Source organism: Trifolium pratense, linkage group LG2, assembly GCF_020283565.1.
Source record: "Trifolium pratense cultivar HEN17-A07 linkage group LG2, ARS_RC_1.1, whole genome shotgun sequence".
Lineage (NCBI taxonomy): Eukaryota > Viridiplantae > Streptophyta > Magnoliopsida > Fabales > Fabaceae > Trifolium > Trifolium pratense.
In genome coordinates this window covers 26,842,359-26,863,742 of record NC_060060.1, presented here as the reverse complement: position 1 = coordinate 26,863,742, position 21,384 = coordinate 26,842,359, and the positions used below count along the sequence as shown (strand labels likewise).

Below are 21,384 nucleotides of genomic sequence, written 5' to 3'. Positions count from 1 at the left end.
TATTTCCTGCACCAGCTGCGTCACGGTGAATGAAACCAAGGCTCGGTTGGATTAAATGTAATGTGGATGCTAAATTTTTTCTAAATGAAAATGTTACAACTGTTGCTTGCTTCTTTAGAGATCAAATATAATGGATATTTCATGCTAGGCACGAGTTGGCAATAATAACCATATTTATTTACCATTTTTTTCTGTGTTGTCAATAAAATTGTTACGAAAGAGTACTTTTATAAAAAATGATTTTAATAATGTCAAATTCTCTAACTCTCCACTTATTCACCTCACACTAAAGAAAACAAATTTGATATTAATCATAGCAACACAAACAAATTTGGTGCTTAGCTAATTAATAAAAGCAAAACAATATCAAATTGAAATTACATGATTGAACAAGCATTTGGGTTATCATCATTAAAAAGCACCATCATCTTCATCTCTGGAGACTTAGGGTCACCAACAGCCTGAGGGACATTCCTTACAAAACCAGTTGGTGCTTTAATGTCATATGCCCCTTGAGCATAAGGATAAGCCACTAAATTGTAGGGAACAAAAGGCCACATGTCAGCTGTTTTTCCTGTGCCCCTCACTTCATCTAAGACATCCTGTGCATCTACATTCCCAGTTACGCTTACCCTTTGTAGGTTTTTACTTACAACGAATGATTCCATCCCTGAAATAATTAAACAAATCATTTTTACAAAAACATCAATAAATAGTGAGATAGATTCAATCTCACCAAAAACGTATGCCATGAACACGGACACATACTAACATCTCAACACTAATAATAATTTTAAAAAATAATGTAAGTGTTGGTATCATGTCGACGCGTGTCCGACATTGGGATACAGATAATCTAAATAAGTGTCCGTGTTTTATATCCAAAAACATCAATATCATTTTTTATTAGTATTTTAATAATTGTGTGTATTGCAGTTTGCTTCCAACGGTTTTGGAGTTGCTACTTGACAAAATTACCATATTATACCTTGTCTGACTTTACCTAATTTTTTTAACCAAATTGCATCTCTTAAGCTTTTACGTATATTTTATGTTCAACATGATAATCGTGTATTAATATTATTATACTTTTACGTACTACATTAAGTCAGATAACGATAGAATTGAAGTTGCATAAAAGATATGTCAAAAAATGCTAAAAAGTTACAAAATTATTTGTTTAAAACAAATCTCTAGTATAAAATGAAACAAAAGTCCCCGTGAGCTTCACTCGGTTGATAGGAATATCGCACTATATGTGCAGTGGTCCGGGTTCGAACCCTAGACACTCCACTAATTTACCTTTAAGGTGGATTTTCTAGCCACCAGACTACTTGACAAAAAATAAAATAAACAATGCTTACGTATGTATGTACCTAACAGGCTACCACGAAGGTTACAAGGTTATAGGATATTTCTAATTACGGCCAAACATAAAAATTGGAATTAGAACATTTTCAAATTTAATATTTTAGTTTTGTCATATATAGCATATACTATCATGGTCATACCACTTATCCACTGGTGGAATTTCTAGTCATTAGGCTACTTGATAAAAAAAAAAGTTAGTGGTATAATCAACATGTACTTTTTGTGAATTACAATTACTAAACTATCATTTGTGAAAAGATATATTTATAGTTAACTTTTCATATTCCAACGTAAAGTAGTAGTATTAAATAGGGTTATATTTGAAAAATAATAATAAATGTGTTTTTAAGAGTATTTTTAATTATTATTCTATAGTATTTTAGTTAGTTTTTAAGAGTATTGTATGGTCAAAGAGAAGAATTTATGAAAAAATTAACACATAAAAGAATTTGAAGACAAAAGGCCAAAGGAGAAAAAGACTAAGAAAAAATCTTAAAATTTTGAGGTTAAAAGAAGCTTGAACCTCTGTTTTTCTCGCGTCCCCAGCTTGCTACAGTAGCGGTGCGATTTTCTGCATAGGGCGTGATCTGCTAGTTGCCTGCCCACGAGATTTATGCTGCACATGCATATCATGTGCTGACACGTCATAAGAAAAAGAAACAAATGGCTTTGAAAGAAAAGCTAGGCACGCAGACTTGGGAGAAATACGACACATGATTTGTCCTCTTTCAACTACTCCTATATAAATAGCATAGCAGCTTTTCCAATTGGGAGAAGGATTTGACGGACGCCGAGAGAAGAAGTTACATAGACGAGAGAGACCGACGGCTTGCACAGCAGAGCAACTAATTGGTGATTCAAGTCATTCAACAGCAATTTTATGTGTAATTTTGAATACTCTTTTTATCTCTAGTCAATATTATGAGTAACTAATTTCTCAATTGTTAGGGATGAGTAAACCTAGATGACTATTCTTATTTTATAATTTGATTTATGGCTATTGAAGAATTCTATTGATTATTTTTCTTATATCTGTGCTTAATGCTTTTATCGATTGATCACCGTTAAATTGATTTACGATTCATATTGTGATACGGGAGTTGAATTTATGAATGCTTTGATATAAGAAATTCTTGCCTTTGTAATTTAGGAATAAATGCAAACCCTTGAAACCAATTTAGAATTCTTGTTCATTCATGCTTAGTTCTAATCTTAAATTCACTAAGGAATTAGGAATTATTTTAGAATTAACGACTCTGTCACTAAGGAATTAGGGCACGAATACTTTAGGGAATTCGGTAATAATTTGATAAATAGCTTCAATAGTCATAATCAAGTCACTACATTAAAATAGTAGTCTAGTGAAACTCATCCCTGACATTTTTATTATTATCAAATACAAAGGAATTTTCGTTGTCATTATTATTATTGCTATTGCAACCAATTAAACTGAAACCTTTTGTTCAATCGAGTAAAAATCACAATTCAACAGTATAACGCGATCCTTGAGTTCGACACTCGGTCTTACCGTTTTAAATATATTACTTGCACGATTCAGTACACTTGCTGAATTCGCCATCAAGTTTTTGGCGCCGTTGCCGGGGATTGCCAAATCACTGTTGAATTTTTATTTTTGCTTAATTGGAATTTTTTGCTCTGCAACAAAATTATAGTTTTTCTTTTATTTTTTATTTTTTATTTTTGTTCTATTTTTGTTTTATTTGTTGAGATTACTAATGTTGCGTGCTAGTGGTGTCTTTCTTCTTTGTTTGAGATAATATCCACCATATAGCATGAAAGACTTTGATGATTCTGTCCTACAACAAATATTGGAAGAGCTTGATACTTGTCTTCTAATTGCTCAATGTCGTATACTTGAGGGACAAATCACGAGAGATGAACTTGAACAAGAGCTTCTTCAGGTGCGATTTCTTAGGGATGATGTTTATGAAGAAGAGTATAAGGATGAAACTTTTGATTATAATGTTCCACCACAAGAAGAAGAGGAGTGTTACATGAAAAAGATCAATTGGGAACAAATGTTACCTCCTCAAGTGTTACCCAATGATTTATATGACAAGAACTTTCACATCAAAGATGTTTTGATTGAATTCATACATATGAATCAAGTTTCAATTGAAATATTTGAGAGCCGGTGTGAGAGTTTTTTTGAACAAATAGTGGGATTTGAAAAGATGAATGAGAAGTTGGAGATTGGAGATGACCTAATTGTTGTGAAAAAGAAAGATGAGGAGGAAGAATTAATAAAAGTTGATGATGATCTAGTGGAAACTCAAAAGTCTCAACTTTTGAGAAGTGAATATGTCGAACAAGAAATTTCTCAACATAAAAACATTCCTCAAATTTTTTTTAGCAACAAAGTTGAGAAAAAATATGAGATTGATGAAGTTCTGGATGCCATTTATGCCTTGTTCATCAATTTCCACTTGAAAAAGTTATGGAGGAAACATCATCTATATCTCAAGTTCATGGAGTTCTTACCCAACAAAATGAAGAAGAAGGATGATGTGTTCTTTGTGTCATATATGCCACCTTAATAGTGGTTGAGGCGTCAAGCTAATGACGTTAAAGAAGCGCTGCATGGGAGGCAACCCATCCATTATGCTTTACTGTTCATTTTTCATTCTTAAAAAAAAAAAAAAAAAAAAAAAGAAGAGAAAAAACAAAAAGACTATCAATGATGTCACCTGCTGACAATCCCTTGTGTTTCACCTTTCTGTTGTTTTGTTTATTATCAAGTTTAATGTTTTTATGTCTTTTCAGCATTGTCAGTGTGTTAATACCTGAATTTGCATGATGAAAATCTCTTAGACTTGCACATAAAAGAATGCGGACGTGTGACTGCTCATGAAAGTGCAAAGGTTAAAGAGACAAAGAGATGAATAGGAAAGATGGAGTTTTGCACGGTGTACTAGTTCAACCTTCAGATACCTCAGCTGGTGAGCACTTTGAGCCAAATAAATTCCACGGTATACTATTTCTTTCACATCTTATGAGTGTATCCATGTTTTGTATATTTTCTAGAACTTGCGACTGTTCTCTACTGTTGATTGGTTTTACATTTACACACATAGAGGCACATTTGTTTGGTACCCTGAGCCTTTTCAAGCTACCCTGTTATTATATATCTGTTGCTAAACCAATTTGAGCCAAAAAACAAAAAAAATCCCCTTTCTTTCGGTGACTAACTCAATTATAAGCCTTTTAGACCTGAAATTTTTTATCTGTTTACCCTCCTTGGAGTTAGGTAGAAGCTTTAAATTTCCTTGTCATGGTATCATTTTAAGTTTGGGGTTGCTTCTGGAATTAGCAACATCTTAAGTTTGGGGTAGGGGTACTAGAGAACTAAAAAAAAAAAAAGTAATAATAGCGACTCACAAAAAAATAATTGAGTTTCTTAAAAAAAAAAGGAGAATAAAAAAGAATAAAGAGCCATTAAGCATGAAAAATAGTGGCATCTTCGAAGAAAAAAAAATTATGAAAAATAAGTTCTCTAAGTACCTAATCAACAATGAATTGAGCCCCGGTTATGGTAATTTTTCAATAAGGAATAGTAGTTGATACCTAACTCCAATTTAGCCTACTTTTCCCAAATTTATCCCACCATTTACCCAAGCCAAGTTACAACCTTTAAGACCTCAAAAATGTGTGTCATGTATTTACTTTGATTGACGGTTTAGAATTTTTTCAAGCTTATGGTAAAATAGCATTTGCATGTTGATGGAGTGATTACCCTGTCAAAATTGAGTGAATTAGTGAGTGAGAGATAAGGTTGAACTTTGAACATCGTGTGGAATTGTCATTGAACCGAAGCTGATTGAAGTCTTGAAAACCAAAGCATTGATTGAGCAGGATCACTGAAGTTAAGACCGGTGGTTCTATTGCCGGATGAAGAGAAAAAGTTTTTGAGATTTTTATCATTCAAATTAATTTGTTAATTCACTGACAATTTTGTTTTGACAGACATGTTACTTGAGGACAAGCAACAGTTTAAGTTTGGGGTTGTGATGACATTCCGTCATTTGAGTATTTTTAATTATTATTCTATAGTATTTTAGTTAGTTTTTAAGAGTATTGTATGGTCAAAGAGAAGAATTTATGAAAAAATTAACACATAAAAGAATTTGAAGACAAAAGGCCAAAGGAGAAAAAGACTAAGAAAAAATCTTAAAATTTTGAGGTTAAAAGAAGCTTGAACCTCTGTTTTTCTCGCGTCCCCAGCTTGCTACAGTAGCGGTGCGATTTTCTGCATAGGGCGTGATCTGCTAGTTGCCTGCCCACGAGATTTATGCTGCACATGCATATCATGTGCTGACACGTCATAAGAAAAAGAAACAAATGGCTTTGAAAGAAAAGCTAGGCACGCAGACTTGGGAGAAATACGACACATGATTTGTCCTCTTTCAACTACTCCTATATAAATAGCATAGCAGCTTTTCCAATTGGGAGAAGGATTTGACGGACGCCGAGAGAAGAAGTTACATAGACGAGAGAGACCGACGGCTTGCACAGCAGAGCAACTAATTGGTGATTCAAGTCATTCAACAGCAATTTTATGTGTAATTTTGAATACTCTTTTTATCTCTAGTCAATATTATGAGTAACTAATTTCTCAATTGTTAGGGATGAGTAAACCTAGATGACTATTCTTATTTTATAATTTGATTTATGGCTATTGAAGAATTCTATTGATTATTTTTCTTATATCTGTGCTTAATGCTTTTATCGATTGATCACCGTTAAATTGATTTACGATTCATATTGTGATACGGGAGTTGAATTTATGAATGCTTTGATATAAGAAATTCTTGCCTTTGTAATTTAGGAATAAATGCAAACTCTTGAAACCAATTTAGAATTCTTGTTCATTCATGCTTAATTCTAATCTTAAATTCACTAAGGAATTAGGAATTATTTTAGAATTAACGACTCTGTCACTAAGGAATTAGGGCACGAATACTTTAGGGAATTCGGTAATAATTTGATAAATAGCTTCAATAGTCATAATCAAGTCACTACATTAAAATAGTAGTCTAGTGAAACTCATCCCTGACATTTTTATTATTATCAAATACAAAGGAATTTTCGTTGTCATTATTATTATTGCTATTGCAACCAATTAAACTGAAACCTTTTGTTCAATCGAGTAAAAATCACAATTCAACAGTATAACGCGATCCTTGAGTTCGACACTCGGTCTTACCGTTTTAAATATATTACTTGCACGATTCAGTACACTTGCTGAATTCGCCATCACTTATCCACCTTAAGGATGAAATTTCTAGCATCTAGACTACTTGACAAAAAACAAAACTTGAGAAGGTGCTTATATTTAGGGACAAAATTTTTCTTTTAAATGGTGCTTATAATCAAGGACAGAGAGAAGTATATATTCTACAGCATACAAGTTTATATATATATATATATATATATATATATATATATATATAAGAACCTAAATTCAGATTTTAAAATGTAAAAGAACCCAAATTCAACTCCATGTGAAAGAAAGAAAAAAAAAACTAATATTAACAACTAATTATTGAAAAATTAAAAAACAAGTTATATATATATATATATATATATATATATATAGAAGAACCTAAATTCATATTTTAAAATATAAAAGAACCCAAATTCAACTCCATGTGAAAGAAAAAAAAAACTAATATTAACAACTAATTATTGAAAAATTAAAAAACAAATTTTAATGAAAAGTTTTGTTTCTTGTGCATGCAAGTACATGGTACATATGCTGCTAAAACCAAAAAGAGAAAAACGAATTAAAAAATAAAGGGTCAAAGGAAAAATTGCTTTATTGTAGTTGATAAATGTTATTACTTGTTAATTTGTACAAAGAAATGCACTATATTATAATTTCTTGCTGACATGCAATTTTTTTGACCAAGGCATGAATATAATTGTTATAGTTCCACCATCTTTTATTTAAAGTGAATACAAAGGCTAGCATATTTTAGAGGAAATTGCTAACTTGTGCCCTTAATTAAGGCACAAGTTAAAAAAACTAATATAGAAGTTTTTATTTTTACAAATGAAAAAAAATGTTTAGAAATTGTGTATTTAATTAGTATCCTAAAAGTTTATATTTTTAATACAAAATTTGTTATTTAATTTCTTTTTTAGTTCTTCAAATAATCAATTGTGTGTCTTTCGATCACAAGTTAGCATGACCATATTTTACATCTATTGGCATAACATTCCTTTTTATTTGACCATCCATGTTAACTCTAGGATATTAATTCATGTTATAAATAACTTCAAAATGTGGTTATATATGAAGGGATATGTTAATTACATGTATAGTATAGATAATCAAATATCTTTATACAAACCTTCAAAATCTTCTACAGCATTTGTAACTTTCTTTACACAACCTTCACAATCCATTTTCACCCTCACATGAACCGTCTAAATTCAAAAATAATAATAATAATAATTAGAATAGGCACAAAAAACCCTCAATTGTGAATAAATTAAAGTAGAAACACATGAAGAAAATGAAACCTTCTTAGGAATACGTTTCTCCGCTGGTTTTGTATAAAAAGTGAAACATTCCGAAAGATTGCGAAGAATACCCATTTGTGTGTGCTACAAGGCAATAAAATGTAGCAAGAAAACTTATTATCCAAATGAGATAATAAGATATGAAACTTAGTAGTAGTAATTGGTTTTTTGTATGATTTTCTATATATAGCCGTAGCAATACACTATAGTCATAATATAATTACTAATTTTATGTATTTAATGTTACTTGCACATCAATTCATGACGTACTATATATAATTGTATACTCTCCCTCATCTACCACAACTATTTCGTTACGTCAAAACCAAGATTCTAAAAGAAAATATTGATTGACTTGACTTTAATTAGTTTTCATTGGAGGATAGGGTAAGTACTTAAATGTGGTGCTTAATTAATTTGATGTAAATAAACCATCTTTTTCCTTCAAAACTTAAGACAGAATTTTATATTTGTTCACACATTTAAGAGACTTTGCGAGTGAATTTCCATATGATTTTTAAATAAACATTTTAATTTATTAAAAGTAGTAGTAGTAGTATAAGGGATATTCCAACTTATTGATAAAAAAAATGCAATCATTAAGTCATACAAGCACAATGTAAGGTAGTAACATCAACAAAAAAAAAAAATCAATCAACAAAAGAAAATTAGAATAAGCTAAGTCAAATATGTTTAAGTACGAGAATCTGTCGGTTTTCTGTTGGTCATTCATTGGCTTATGCAATTGATGCAACACAACTTGACGAGCAGGAGCAACCAAGAAAGAGTGTAAAACCCAAAATATTTATTTATCTATTTTGAGTACCATGAATTATTTGATATGTTTTGATACAAAAGTTAATTGATTGAAGCAACTAGGGGTGTACTTGGGATGGGAAGCGCCATCGATCAAGTCAAACTCACCCAAGTCAACTTAAAAAAATAAGTTGGGCCAGATAATTGAATTGAGAGTTTTTCTTTTCGTTTAGTATAAACAGTCCCATATATAGTCGGTCGTCGATTACTTATCGGTTTTATTGGTGTTGTTTAGTCACCATAGCTGGCGGCGATATGATAATCGATGAGGGACTTTTTGTAACCAAATTGGGAACAATATGACAACCGAAATGGAGGACATTCAAATGAAACTTTACCTCTTTGGAGTCAAAACCCAGTCCAAGTACTGGGCATATTGCTAGAGCAGCTAAGCTGGCTTATGTGGTAATTGAAAAACAAAATGGACTTGCAAGCCAAACTCTTCCATTAAACACATGAAAATCTATGGGAGAAGAATTCCAATTAGGCCCCATTGTTGTATTTAATTAGAAGACGTCGAAATGTAGGATGTATCACTACTCTAAATTGATGTACTTTTGTTGTCTAATTTTTAAATAAAAATTTGTATATTCAATTTGTCCACCATTTCATTTCCCTTTCATTTTTTTTTTCGTTTATGTAGCTGGTATTACTGTCTGTAACGGAAGGATTCACTGGATATATAGACAACGAACACCTTCACTGTTTGCTTCCTGGCAAACTCTATTGTAGTTTGCCACCTAGATAGCGAACACACTCCATATCAGAACTGGACAAGACCTGTGTTTTTGCGTGTTACTAAACATGGTTTGAAAATTTTGAAGTTCATAATCTTGCAGAAATAAATACGCAATTATATGTAAAGTAGTTTAAATGCGCAAACTATTAATAAATTAACTATACATAAACAAATCATAAAACTATCCATACAAAAGGTATTAATTATCCACACAAAAAAAAAATTATCCTAAAATTATTATAGACGAACAACATGACAGCGTTGACGAACCCTTTTTATCCCTCCGACTCTGATAAAGGTAATAGAAATGAGTATTCCACTTGACCTACTATAGGGTAAGGTATGGAATGGAGCCTTGTGGTATATATCCCCGCTAGCAATCAGTGCATGTATCAGTTGCCAGATCTCGAGCATGCCTCTAACCAAATTTTACGTCCTTTGACCCTCAGCCTCCTCATGGATAATAGCATTCAGCTCAGCTGACCTAGGCAAATTCCCATGTAAAATTTTCATATACCACGACTTCCTAGCATCTTAGGAGTCAACACCCGATCCAAGAAACGAGCGAACTAGTAGTCTATCTCTTGTGGACTTGTGTTAAGAGGAGCGGAGAGATTTGGATGCCTTTGAATGGTTTGGACATAACAAAACTGTTGCAGGACCCTCTCTCGAAAGTACCGAACCCTAATTGGTCAACATCCGATCCAACTGAAGTACAAGTAGATCGGGTGAAGAGGGCGAACATGTCGGTGGTCTTCATAACACGCCTAATCCACATCGTGTGGAAGAAGCCGATCAACTACCTTCCGAACTGACTTGGCATTGGTTTGTCCTCTGGTGGGGCCAAATTTACGCGTACGTGGCAAGTGTTCCTCATACCTAACGTCTTTCTCCCTGTCGATGTCGTTAAAGTGGGGGTAAATCCAAGTCTATATAAACATATAAATAAATAAATTGATATAAATATAAGTAAACAATTAATTTAAATAATAAAAAAAATCAAATGCTTGGTTACCTGAAGAGTGTAGCATAACCTGCTAAATAATTGCACTTAGGGACGATAGCATTGGTCAGCTCCTGGTAGAGGAATGACATTGTTGCAGGGCCCATGCATATGTGTTGACCATCTCAAGGACCCTTAAGTACATAAGGTAGGTAAGGTTAACATAGAACATTAGGTATGTTCTACTGCCGCAGTCCTGGAACAAAAACAAGCTTGCGAAATCTCTGTCCCTCTCAGCTTGACGTGTAGCTCTCCTGTGGCTGGCTAGGAGGGTCTTAGAGTATGTAAATCGGGCATGAGCCCCTTGATACAAGAACAAAACAAAAATGAAACTTCGATGAGCCGATCACTTTTGATTCGAGATCGGGAGTTAGAGTCTAGTAGCATCTTCGTAGGTCAAGTTGATGTCTTTTTTGGTGGTTTGGAGACTGTGGAGTGCCCTTTAGCTATGGACCTCTATCAGGTGGTGTGTTGTGGTTCAATTTGGTGTGCGAAGGCTTGTTTTGGTGTGCCCTTTAGTTTTGGTGTTTTTTGGTGTTTCGGGAGGCTTGTTTCTAGCTCCTTGTTTTTGCTTTTGTCCCTTATGTATCATGTTCCCTCGCTTGACATATTTCATGCCTTATTTGAGGCTTTTTAATAAAATTTGCTATTAAAAAAAAAAAAACTATAACACAAATAGACAACAAAAGAACACATGATAGAAGCCATTCTAATCCATTATAATAAGAAGGTTAAATTGCACTTTTCACTCCTTAAGTTTCAGAAAGTTGTAATTTTGGTCCCCTATGTTTCAAAATAGCACTTTTTGCAAAAGGTCAATTTTGATCAAATCAATGCTGATGTGGCAAGTTACTTAAGTGACTCAGTTGTCACATCAGTTTTTTTTTTCATCTTATAATTAAAAAATATATAAAAATATAAAAAAGAAAAAAGGAAGAGTCACATTAGACTATCTTACGTAACATGTATTTTGATTCTGAAAGTTTTTACCTGGTGATGATAAGTGGCTTAGTCATTAGATTTTCTGCGCCAACCATTATTACGTGATTGAACCTTCTAATAGATGATTTGGCATCAAAATTTTGTGACTTACCTGATGATGAGGGCTTAATCTAATGACTATAGCTTGAACAGTCGAATCAAATTTTTGGGGCCTGTTTGATTGAGTTTTTGTTTTTAGTTTTCAAAAACTCTTTTATAAATCAATTTTAGAAAACAGTTTTTGAAAAAGAAAAAGAAAAAAAGTTATTTGATAATTTTATTTTCAAAAACTATTTTGGAATAGAGAAAATGAAAATACTTGTTTGGTAAAATTATTTTTAAAATATGTTCTATTATTATTCTAAAACATTTTCTATTATTTAAAAAATGAGTAATTTTTAAAACTATTTTTTTTTGTTTAAATAAAGTACTGATTTTTATTATAAAAAAAATCAGAATTTTTATAATAAAAAAAATCAAAAAGCAGATTTTATTAAATATAAAAACAGATTTTTGAAAATTTTAAAACAATTTTAAAATAAAATAATAATTTAAATATTATATTATTTTTTTTAAGCTATTTTTTTATTTAAATTAAAGTACTGATTTTTATTATAAAAAAATAGAAATTTTTTAAAATCAAAAAACAAATTTTTGAAAATTAAAAAACAGTTTTTTAAAATTTTAAAATAAAATAATAATTTAAATATTATATTAGTTTTATTAAATATTTATTTTTAAAAAGAGTGGTGGTAGGCGGTGGCGGCCGCCAAATCGCCACCAACGGTCGACGTGTAGGTCGTTGGAGCTCCGCTGTCCACAACCGTGTGTCCGCCGGAAAATCTGGTTCCGCCGCTGTGGACCGTCGTACCGACGCCAGATGTCCGGCATTGACCGGCGGTTGACCAGCCACCACCACCACCTGAGGAAAAAAAGGAATTGGGCTTATTAATTAAGAAAAATAGAATTGGGCTTGTTAGCTAATCAGGAGCGTCTAAATAGCAACTTTCTAAAAACTGAAATTAAAAATAGAAAACCAATTTTAGAAGTTTCAGTTTTTTAGTCCCTAAAACTGAAAAATACAACAATTTTCAAAAAAAAATTTCAAAAATAGTTTATCAAACAAGTTTTATAGTTTTCTAAGTTTTAAAAACTAAAATAGATAATTTAACAAGTGTTTCAAACAAGCTTTTGGTCTCTAGTTTTAAGCATCAAAATTTAACTCTTGTCCTAAGCACATAGATCATTCTGTTTTATTCCCTTCCCACCAAAATTACCTAACAATAAAAGCAAATAACAAACCTATTAAGCATAAACTACAGTGGTAAAATAACATAACAAGTGAAAGTCATTACGGGATCAACTAACTTGAGTCTTCATCTCCAAAACAGGATCAACCACATAGTCAGGGATTCAAAGGTCGAAATCAAACGAAAAGAGAGAATCAAATACAGCTTGCGATTTGAATGAAGTGAATTGCCAAATCGAAGAAGAGAACAAAATCCTTTAGCGTTTAAGGATTTTAACGAAAGGCAGCTTTCAATTTGAGAAATTAGGATTATGGAATGGATATACGTGTGTGTGAAAGTGAAAACACCGAGTCTTCTATTTCTTTTTCTTTTAATATTTTTAATATATTTTTTAATTATAAGATAAAAAAAAAAACTGATGTGGCATGTGAGTTACTTAAGTGACTTGCCACATCAGCGTTGACTTGGTCAAAATTGACATTTTGCAAATGGAGGTAAACATATAGGGAGCCAAAAGTGCTATTTTGAAACATAAGAGACCAAAATCGAAACTTTTTGAAACTTAGAGAGCCAAAAGTGCAATTTAGCCTAATAAGAATCGACATCCTTGCAAGAAAAAATGCAGCACCCTATACATAAACAATGCAACATTTCTACGTGACTAGTCCAAGTTGCACTCTCTAATAATGCTCCGTGAATAATTGTCATTTTATTTCATGTAACTAAAAACATGGAACACGAATCTTTGAGACCGAATAACCACTTCCAAAAAAAACACAAACAATTAAAGGGAACACGATAATTATTATTATTATTTATATTACAGATGTGTTCGGCAAAGGTACAATAAGCTCACAGATACATTCCTTGTAATACTAATTAGTGATTATAATTATTTATTACAAATAATAACCTAACCTCTATACAAGTGTGGTGACCAAATCCAAATCTAAGTAATTCATGAATAATCCTTATAAAATTCTACTTAAACAGTAGTACCAAGCTCAATGTTGTCATCTACTGAACTGTTATCCCCTTTATGATGAACCTGAATTTGCTTGTAAGTGTACAATTTAGCACAAAACAAGTAGTAAATGAGATTGATAACCTGCAAGATTGTAATTAGCCAATAAAAGTATTCCAACTTTCCTTTATTAAGGTTATTATCAGGAAGCCAATTTTCACCATTAGGCCCTGCAGAAAACTTGTGTACTAAGGTAACCAAAAGGGTACTAACATAATTCCCAATAGATATAGCAGTCCAAAAAAATGCCATTGCGGTACTTGTCATACTTTCTGGAGCTTGGTCATAGAAAAACTCTAAATGCCCAATTGACATAAAAGCTTCAGCCATTCCATGAAGGCTATATTGTGGCACAAGCCAAAAAACTGATATTGGGATCATTTTGTTCGAGTGTTCGACAAGTCCATGTTCCATAGCTATCTTTTTTCGCTTCATTTCAATGAATCCAGCAACCAAAGTAGCGAAAATTGAGATCACGAATCCGATCCCCATTCTGTGAAGGAAACTTATACCACGGTCGAGTCCAGTGAATCTACGGGCTACGCGGATTAAGACACGGTCGTAGAGAGCAGTGGTGAAGAGCATGGTTAGGATTGTGAATACAGACATGGACCCTGCTGGAATTTGGAAGGATTTTGTTAGGCGTCGGTCCATAGTTTTCGCTTGTTGGAGGGAAAATGTGCTTTGTTGGGCATATGCTGTGATTAGAAGGATTCCTGATGCCCATATTGGTCCCATTCTGATTATTGATTTTAATTCTTCTACTCTGTGAACTGTGGACAATCTCCATAAGTCTGGTGTTTTGGTATTATCTTCCTCTGTCACTATTGCTGCCTTGTCCAAAAATCTGTATTATCATTAGAAAAAAGGAATGTTAGTTAAAAATTTATGTATCCCTTACCCAACTTATTCCATTCTCAATTCAATCTTTGTACAAATAGTTTTGTTGCATAGTTTGATAGTTTTGACAACATTTAATGATTGAGAAAATAGAAGATGCATCAACATTGTAAAATAGTTGTACAATGATTATCTCTTATTCCGCCAAATTACAAAGATATTTATCTAGCCTCGTGAAAATAGTTTATTTAATAAGAATATTGTAATATGAAAGTGTTAGAATCCAAAAATTTTCACTTATCTATTTTAAGTGTGAAATTTTGTTTCAATTTTCTGGGATATATTTTTTTTATTCCTTTTTCCATACTTATTGAACTTCCTTTATTTAGTAAAAAAGAGAGAGAACTTTTCTAATGAAAAAAGAACTTCCTTTATTTAAATTTTGAATTATTATTTTCTTGCTTAATATCATTAATATTATGAAAAAATGAATACAAGTTAAAAATATAATTTATTTAAGTAGAAATATTAAATTAAATTTAAATCTAATATATGGTATGAAATTTTTGTATCTCAAATGGAAAATGTAAGCTTCGTTAAATAATTTTTGTCAATATTTAAAAATACTATATTAAGTTTAAATTAATTATTAAATGTGTTTGGACCAGTTAATTTAACTGGGTCGTATAGAATGAATGAGTGAATGAATATGTTATTTTGAAAGTATAGAATGAATGTATTTTTTTTTTCTGATAAAGAGAATTAATTTATATATTGTAAAAATAAAATGAATGGATATGAACAAGAGAGCAGTGGCGTGTGAAAATTGGACCAAGTAATCCTGTAATAATGATGATCAATTTGGCTCATAGTTCACAAGTCACAACAAAACAAAGTGATGGTCAATGTCTCTGGCCTGGCCTGGCCTACTATGTGAAGCAAAGAGGCGGCAAACTATTCGTTATAGGAAAAATTCATTAATTATTTGAGTTAAATTCATTAATTATTTGAGTTAAATATCTTGGTTATATTTTGTTTCTATTTAGAATTTGATAGAATAATCTTTTCCCCACTCTATTGGGAGAAATCAACTCCGATGATTATTGATGAGCAAAAGTCATTATTATTGAAACACTCATATGATATATGCTTTAATATTATTTCTTTTGGTCTTTATTACAAAAGAGAAATTAATTTTTTAAATTTATTGAATAATTGATGTATAGACTATATATAAAATAGAGAGGCATGGATTAATAATTACTTAAAAAATAAAAAATAAAAAATATACTTACTTAAATTGATGAGAATGAAGCAACCTCCCTCCCAAAGTAATAGAAGCATCAAGCTCATCATTTTGGTATAACATCTCAAAATTAGAAACTTCTGGTATCTTCCTTTTACGAAATGCGGCAACACCGACTTTTACAAGTCGGGTAAATGGGCTTCCATCCGGGTTCAAATGTCGGTAAAGTGGATATCCACCAATGAAAGTAATAATTGAGAAAAACATTGCTATTGTAGGGATTCCTAGGCCCCATCCCCATCCAACATTATCTTGAATATAAACAAGAACAGTCACAGCTACAAGTATAGATGATCCCATCACAAAATAGTACCAATTAAAATATCTCCATGTTTTTGTGGTTTGTTTTGGATCCGATTCATCAAATTGATCGGCTCCAAATGCAACAACACAGGGTCGGATCCCACCCGACCCTAATGCTCCGAGTAGAAGTGATACGTAGAGAATTGCTAGTTGTCCTGAACTAGCTTGTTGGCATACCTCTTCCCCTTTACATGGAGGTGGTCTGAATTGTGGAAGGATTGCTGATAACGTTAAACTAATCATACCCTGATTATTAAAAATCACAAAAATTGTCACAAATTAGAATAAATATCTTCCATCATGAAAAAAAAATAAAAAATCAAAATCAACACACTTATATATAGCATTCAATTGATGGAGAAAAACAAGAGATGGCATGTGTGTTAATGCATTGCTCACAAATATATTGTCAAAAACACCTAGAGTACTATCTTTTTGTTTTGGAATAGCCATAATCAATATATATATTAGAAACATAAATGGACAAGTGATGTTTTATAAAAAACAAAATGGACAAGTGATGTCTAATATGTCATCATAGTTGCTATAGAAAAATGAAAACATTTTTTTTTTTGAATAACACAGTTCGTGGACATATCGTAATATGTAAGAGCTGGAGTTTTAAACTTAGAATTATATTTTTCAACTTATTTAGTTAAAGGTGAAATTCTTGCTAACTAAAATATGATTTTAAATTGGGACTTGTTTGTGGTAAGGTTTGAAATAATGGTATATAAAAATAAATCTCATATTTTTATTTTCATTTTCGACACAACTATTCATTTCGATGAATGGTTAAGATTTTTCTCTTTTTTTTTTATCCAATAGCATAACCGTTAGACTAACACTATAAGTGTAGAAATATATGAAGAATTCAGAATTCGAACTTTGACTCATTCATTTACCAATTGAGTTATTTTTATACTGCACGGTTAGGATTCTTTATATCATATAATATACCCTAACTCAATTTAGATAATATTGTTTATAAGGAAAATATATTACTAGAGTACAAGTAGTATTTCAATCAATCAATTATAGTGTTATAACATAGCTGCAAACAATCAACTTACACTCCCAAAAAAATAATCTTATCTTCAAAAGCCATAAAGCCCTTAGCCCATATTACAACCAACCAAATATTTTTATTCTATTATATTTTATAAAAATATTCACAATATAATTCCACCTTGTTTTAAATATATTATTGTTATAAGAAGTTAAATGATAAACTAAAATGAAAATTTAATTTAAATGAAATAGAGCATTATTGTTAGAAGAAAATAGAAAATTACTATTTGGTATATAATGGAAGCTCCTGTAATAGTCATGAATTTTCCAGCAAAAGAATCTGAAATGAAGGCACCAAGCAATGGTGTCAAGCTTGCAGTTCCACCAAAGTTAGTCAGTGTATTAGCTGCTTTGGTTAATGGCATGTTAAGCTGTGTTGTTAGGTAACTTATCATGTTCGCATTGAAACCCACCACAGCTAACTTCTCACAAACATCATTAGCTGCAAATTAATAACAAAAAAAATTAAACCATATATCAAAGGTTAATTAATCATCTAATTTAAACATTATTATTCAAAATTTTCAAATTGTGGTGGTTGCGATTGCAATATTTGTTTTCAAAACATTGATATGTTATGGTAAAATGCGAGCAAATGAAGTTATTATATTGTCGATGTAAAATCATTTTACATATGCATATATACAATATATAACGTGTCATATTTACTAAATAATGCGTTAACACATCATTAATATATGTGTAAAATAACTTTACATACGAGCCGTGTATAAACCCCAAACTCTAAATTATTTATTTTATTGTAAAATATACGTAATTTTTTTTAAAAAAAATAAAGTTATGGGAATTTACTAAAAATCACGGTGACTAAGTGATTGTGACAATTTCATTGTTACTCCAAATATAAACTTAAAAGACTTTGTTTTGAAGCTTACCAAAAATAAAGGGCATTGTGATAAGCCCTCCTTTTTTCCTTCTAGTAAGATTACCATTCTGCTCCATCTTTTCAAAACCTTGATTCATTTTGCACTACATAAAATGATTATATGTTTAGGTATTTATAGGGTAAGCTTGTAGTTTGAGGACCTATCAAGGAAACCACATTGTCAAACATTCACACTACCACACCGCTTGTGGAGTTATAATAGCCACAAATTAATAAGATTATATACTTTCTTTTAAGGACAGTAAAATAATTTGGTTTCAGCAATGATGGGTAAAATCCAAAAAAAAAAACAAATATCATAAATTTGATTCAGTGATTTTGGTGGGTATAGGACAATATATTTTTGTCCCCTACATATACTTTTATCTCACCCGGACAACTTACAAGTTGCAATGTACTACTAGCTTACTACTAGCTACTGCAGTGCAGTGGGTTGATTAGTTGATATGCGCTAGCTATAGAGATATGTATGAGTCTATAATAGTTTCAAGTCGGTGTCCAATAAAATGTTATGATATTTCAATTTTCAAGTATAGTCAAAGTTTATTGTGTATAATATAAATGAGATAATGTTATTTTTTTTTTGACAAATAATATTTTATTTTATTAAAATTTATGAATATGGTAAGTGTTAGGGTGCTTCTTTGAACATTTTTTTCCTTCACAGCAGCCTAATCTAGTTGGGGTCAGCTCTAGCATCAAGTGATTCTAGCCCCTCCTAATCGCAGTTGTGGGAATCGAACCGTGGTCCTCTCTACCAAGTTTAGCACCAATCACCACTTCCAAATAAGAATCATAAAAAAAATGTAGCCTTCAATTCATCGATCGGTCTTAGAATTTGAAGTTTGATCTAACTCAACCCTATAAAATTGATGTCGACTCACACCCTTGGTGGATGGTCCCATCGCGGTGTTAAATATATTCCCAAACCAAAAATTTAGGAATATATTTGTTTTGGTCTTTGATCTTTGGTTTTCTTGATTGATTTGTTCGTTTGTTTGGGTTTTCGGTTTAGGTTTGTGAAGGTTTTATTGATTCAATTATATCTTGTTGCTGCAAAAGATCTTGAGATGGATGCTTAGTGTTGTGTTTCCGTTTGCATTTGTTTCTAGTGCTTTTGCTTGCTTGGAATTGAATTGGTTTTGATCGGTCCTCTCTATATTAGTTCTTCATTATTGGTTCAGTTTGTTTGCATTAGTTCTACTTGGATTTGTTGCATTAGTTTATTTGGTTCCGATTGATTTGATTATGTTTGTCCTTCTATTGGTTCTTCTGTTTGATTGCACTTATCTCTATTTTGTACTACTTCCTACAGACTCTTTTTATTGACTACACTTCTCCCTATTGATTCTTCTAACTGATTGTATTGCATTTCTCCCTATTGATTCTTCTGATTGATTGCACTTTTCCCTCTATTGATTGCACTTCTCTTTATTGATTGCACATATCCCCATTGATTCTTCTGATCGACTGCATTTCTCCCTCTATTGGTTCTTCTGATTGATTGCACTTCTCCCCCTATTGGTTCTTATGATTGATTGCACTTCTCCCTATTGGTTATTCTGATTGATTGCACTTCTCCCTATTGATTCTCACTGTTGGGATTAGGACGCAAATATAAATGGTGGATGACTCGATCAAAAACCTAATTTAAGGAGACTTTGATACTTTCCAAGAATTGAAAGTTGAGTCTAATTCAACTTTACAACAACGACCTATAAAGTGAGAATTGTCTTTTATAAACTCTTGTTAATTTAAGTCAACAATCACATCCAATATGAGGCTTCTTAATCATTAGAACTACCATTTTGTAAAAAGAGTAACAAAATTCAGTACTATTTATAAGGCGATGCTTCCCAATCATCGCTCTTGTTACCATTTTTGTGATGGACAGACCTATAATTAATACTAGGTTATCAATACGTAAAGGGTCCTTAAACTATCATATTCCATTCCATGGCACTTTGAAAGAAGATTCGGTTCTTTAATCGACAATCCTATAATTCTAATATCCTATCATGATACGACTCTTATTACTAGAGACATTTTTAGTTTCATTCGATCCACATGCAGTTTGTGACACGAAAATAATTTCTTATAAAAAGGTCCCTACATAACGTTACATTTCACATGCTTGGTGCAATAAGATTCACATAATGTCTGTCTTACATATATTTGGCTATGAGGGACCTCAAATCAATTAAAGATTATGTTTCCAACTCAGGTTGCTGTTTAAAGGGACACGCAAGGTGGTGTTTCATTCTACTTATAATAATAATTCATTCATAGCCAAAATGAGTGCGGTAGTCACGTTGGTCCCAAACCATATCGTCACTAATGAGTGACATCCATGATTAGATGTTCTAACAACAAAGACGCAAAGCGTGAAGAATGAAGATGTATTTAGAAGTGGGTCGGTTTCATGCTCCGTTCAAAATACCACTTTCATTTAGTCGTTTTCACAGGACAAACATTTTCCAACCCACTTTTAGTCTAACATCAAAATCACCAATAAAAACTAGATACTAATTTCACGAATAACAACTTGATACTAATTACTCACATTAGTATCTAATTAGACACCGTTATTATCAACAAAAAAAAAGTATCCAATTCCCGTAAAAAAAAAATATCCAATTAAACACTAATTTTTTTTAAAAAAAAAAACTATATACTACTCCGTAGATTTGAGGTCAGAACAATTGTGATTGGAACTAGATTTGAGTCATGTGGTCTCTATTATCTTCGATCGTACCCATTCACGATATGTGTTGGTTCAAATTCTTGACCTTCTTCAATGTCTTCATGGTGATCTTAGTTTGGATAAGTTCAAGCACATGGTTCCTCAATTGTCACATCTAAACTCCTTGTATTGAGAGTCGTGTCATCTTGACAAGCATGTTAGAATGTCTTTCGTAGTGGTAAAAATAGTTGAGTTGTATCTTCTTTTAATATTATTCATTCTAATGTTTCGGGTCCTAGTCATATTTCTACCGTTTTAGGATATAAGTATTATGTTACCTTCATTGATGAATTTTCAAGGTGTGCATAGTTATTTCTATTAAACGGTAATTATGAGTTATTTGGTGCCTTTCAAATGTTTTATTTTGAGATAAAAATATATTTAGAAAAACAATTCAAATTGTTTTTGACTTCTCATGGAATCATGCACGAATCTAGTTGTCCTCATATACAACAACAAAATGATGTGTTTAAACATTAGCATC

General features: G+C 31.7%; 2 protein-coding genes across 2 annotated transcripts; both read right to left on the bottom strand.

Annotated features, from left to right (window-relative positions):
* Positions 1–160: 160 nt before the first annotated feature.
* Positions 161–8,103, bottom strand: LOC123911667 (heavy metal-associated isoprenylated plant protein 22-like). Its single transcript, XM_045963137.1, has 3 exons — positions 7,918–8,103; positions 7,746–7,821; positions 161–670 (listed from the first exon to the last, which is right to left on the bottom strand). Exons 1-3 carry the CDS (start codon positions 7,990–7,992, stop codon positions 378–380), a joined length of 444 nt encoding a protein of 147 aa, XP_045819093.1. The 5' UTR covers positions 7,993–8,103; the 3' UTR covers positions 161–377.
* A 5,387-nt stretch (positions 8,104–13,490) lies between these two features.
* Positions 13,491–18,347, bottom strand: LOC123911666 (protein NRT1/ PTR FAMILY 3.1). The gene is made up of 4 exons (XM_045963136.1): positions 18,147–18,347; positions 17,475–17,692; positions 15,866–16,425; positions 13,491–14,577 (listed from the first exon to the last, which is right to left on the bottom strand). Exons 1-4 carry the CDS (start codon positions 18,232–18,234, stop codon positions 13,692–13,694), a joined length of 1,752 nt encoding a protein of 583 aa, XP_045819092.1. The 5' UTR covers positions 18,235–18,347; the 3' UTR covers positions 13,491–13,691.
* Positions 18,348–21,384: the final 3,037 nt, after the last annotated feature.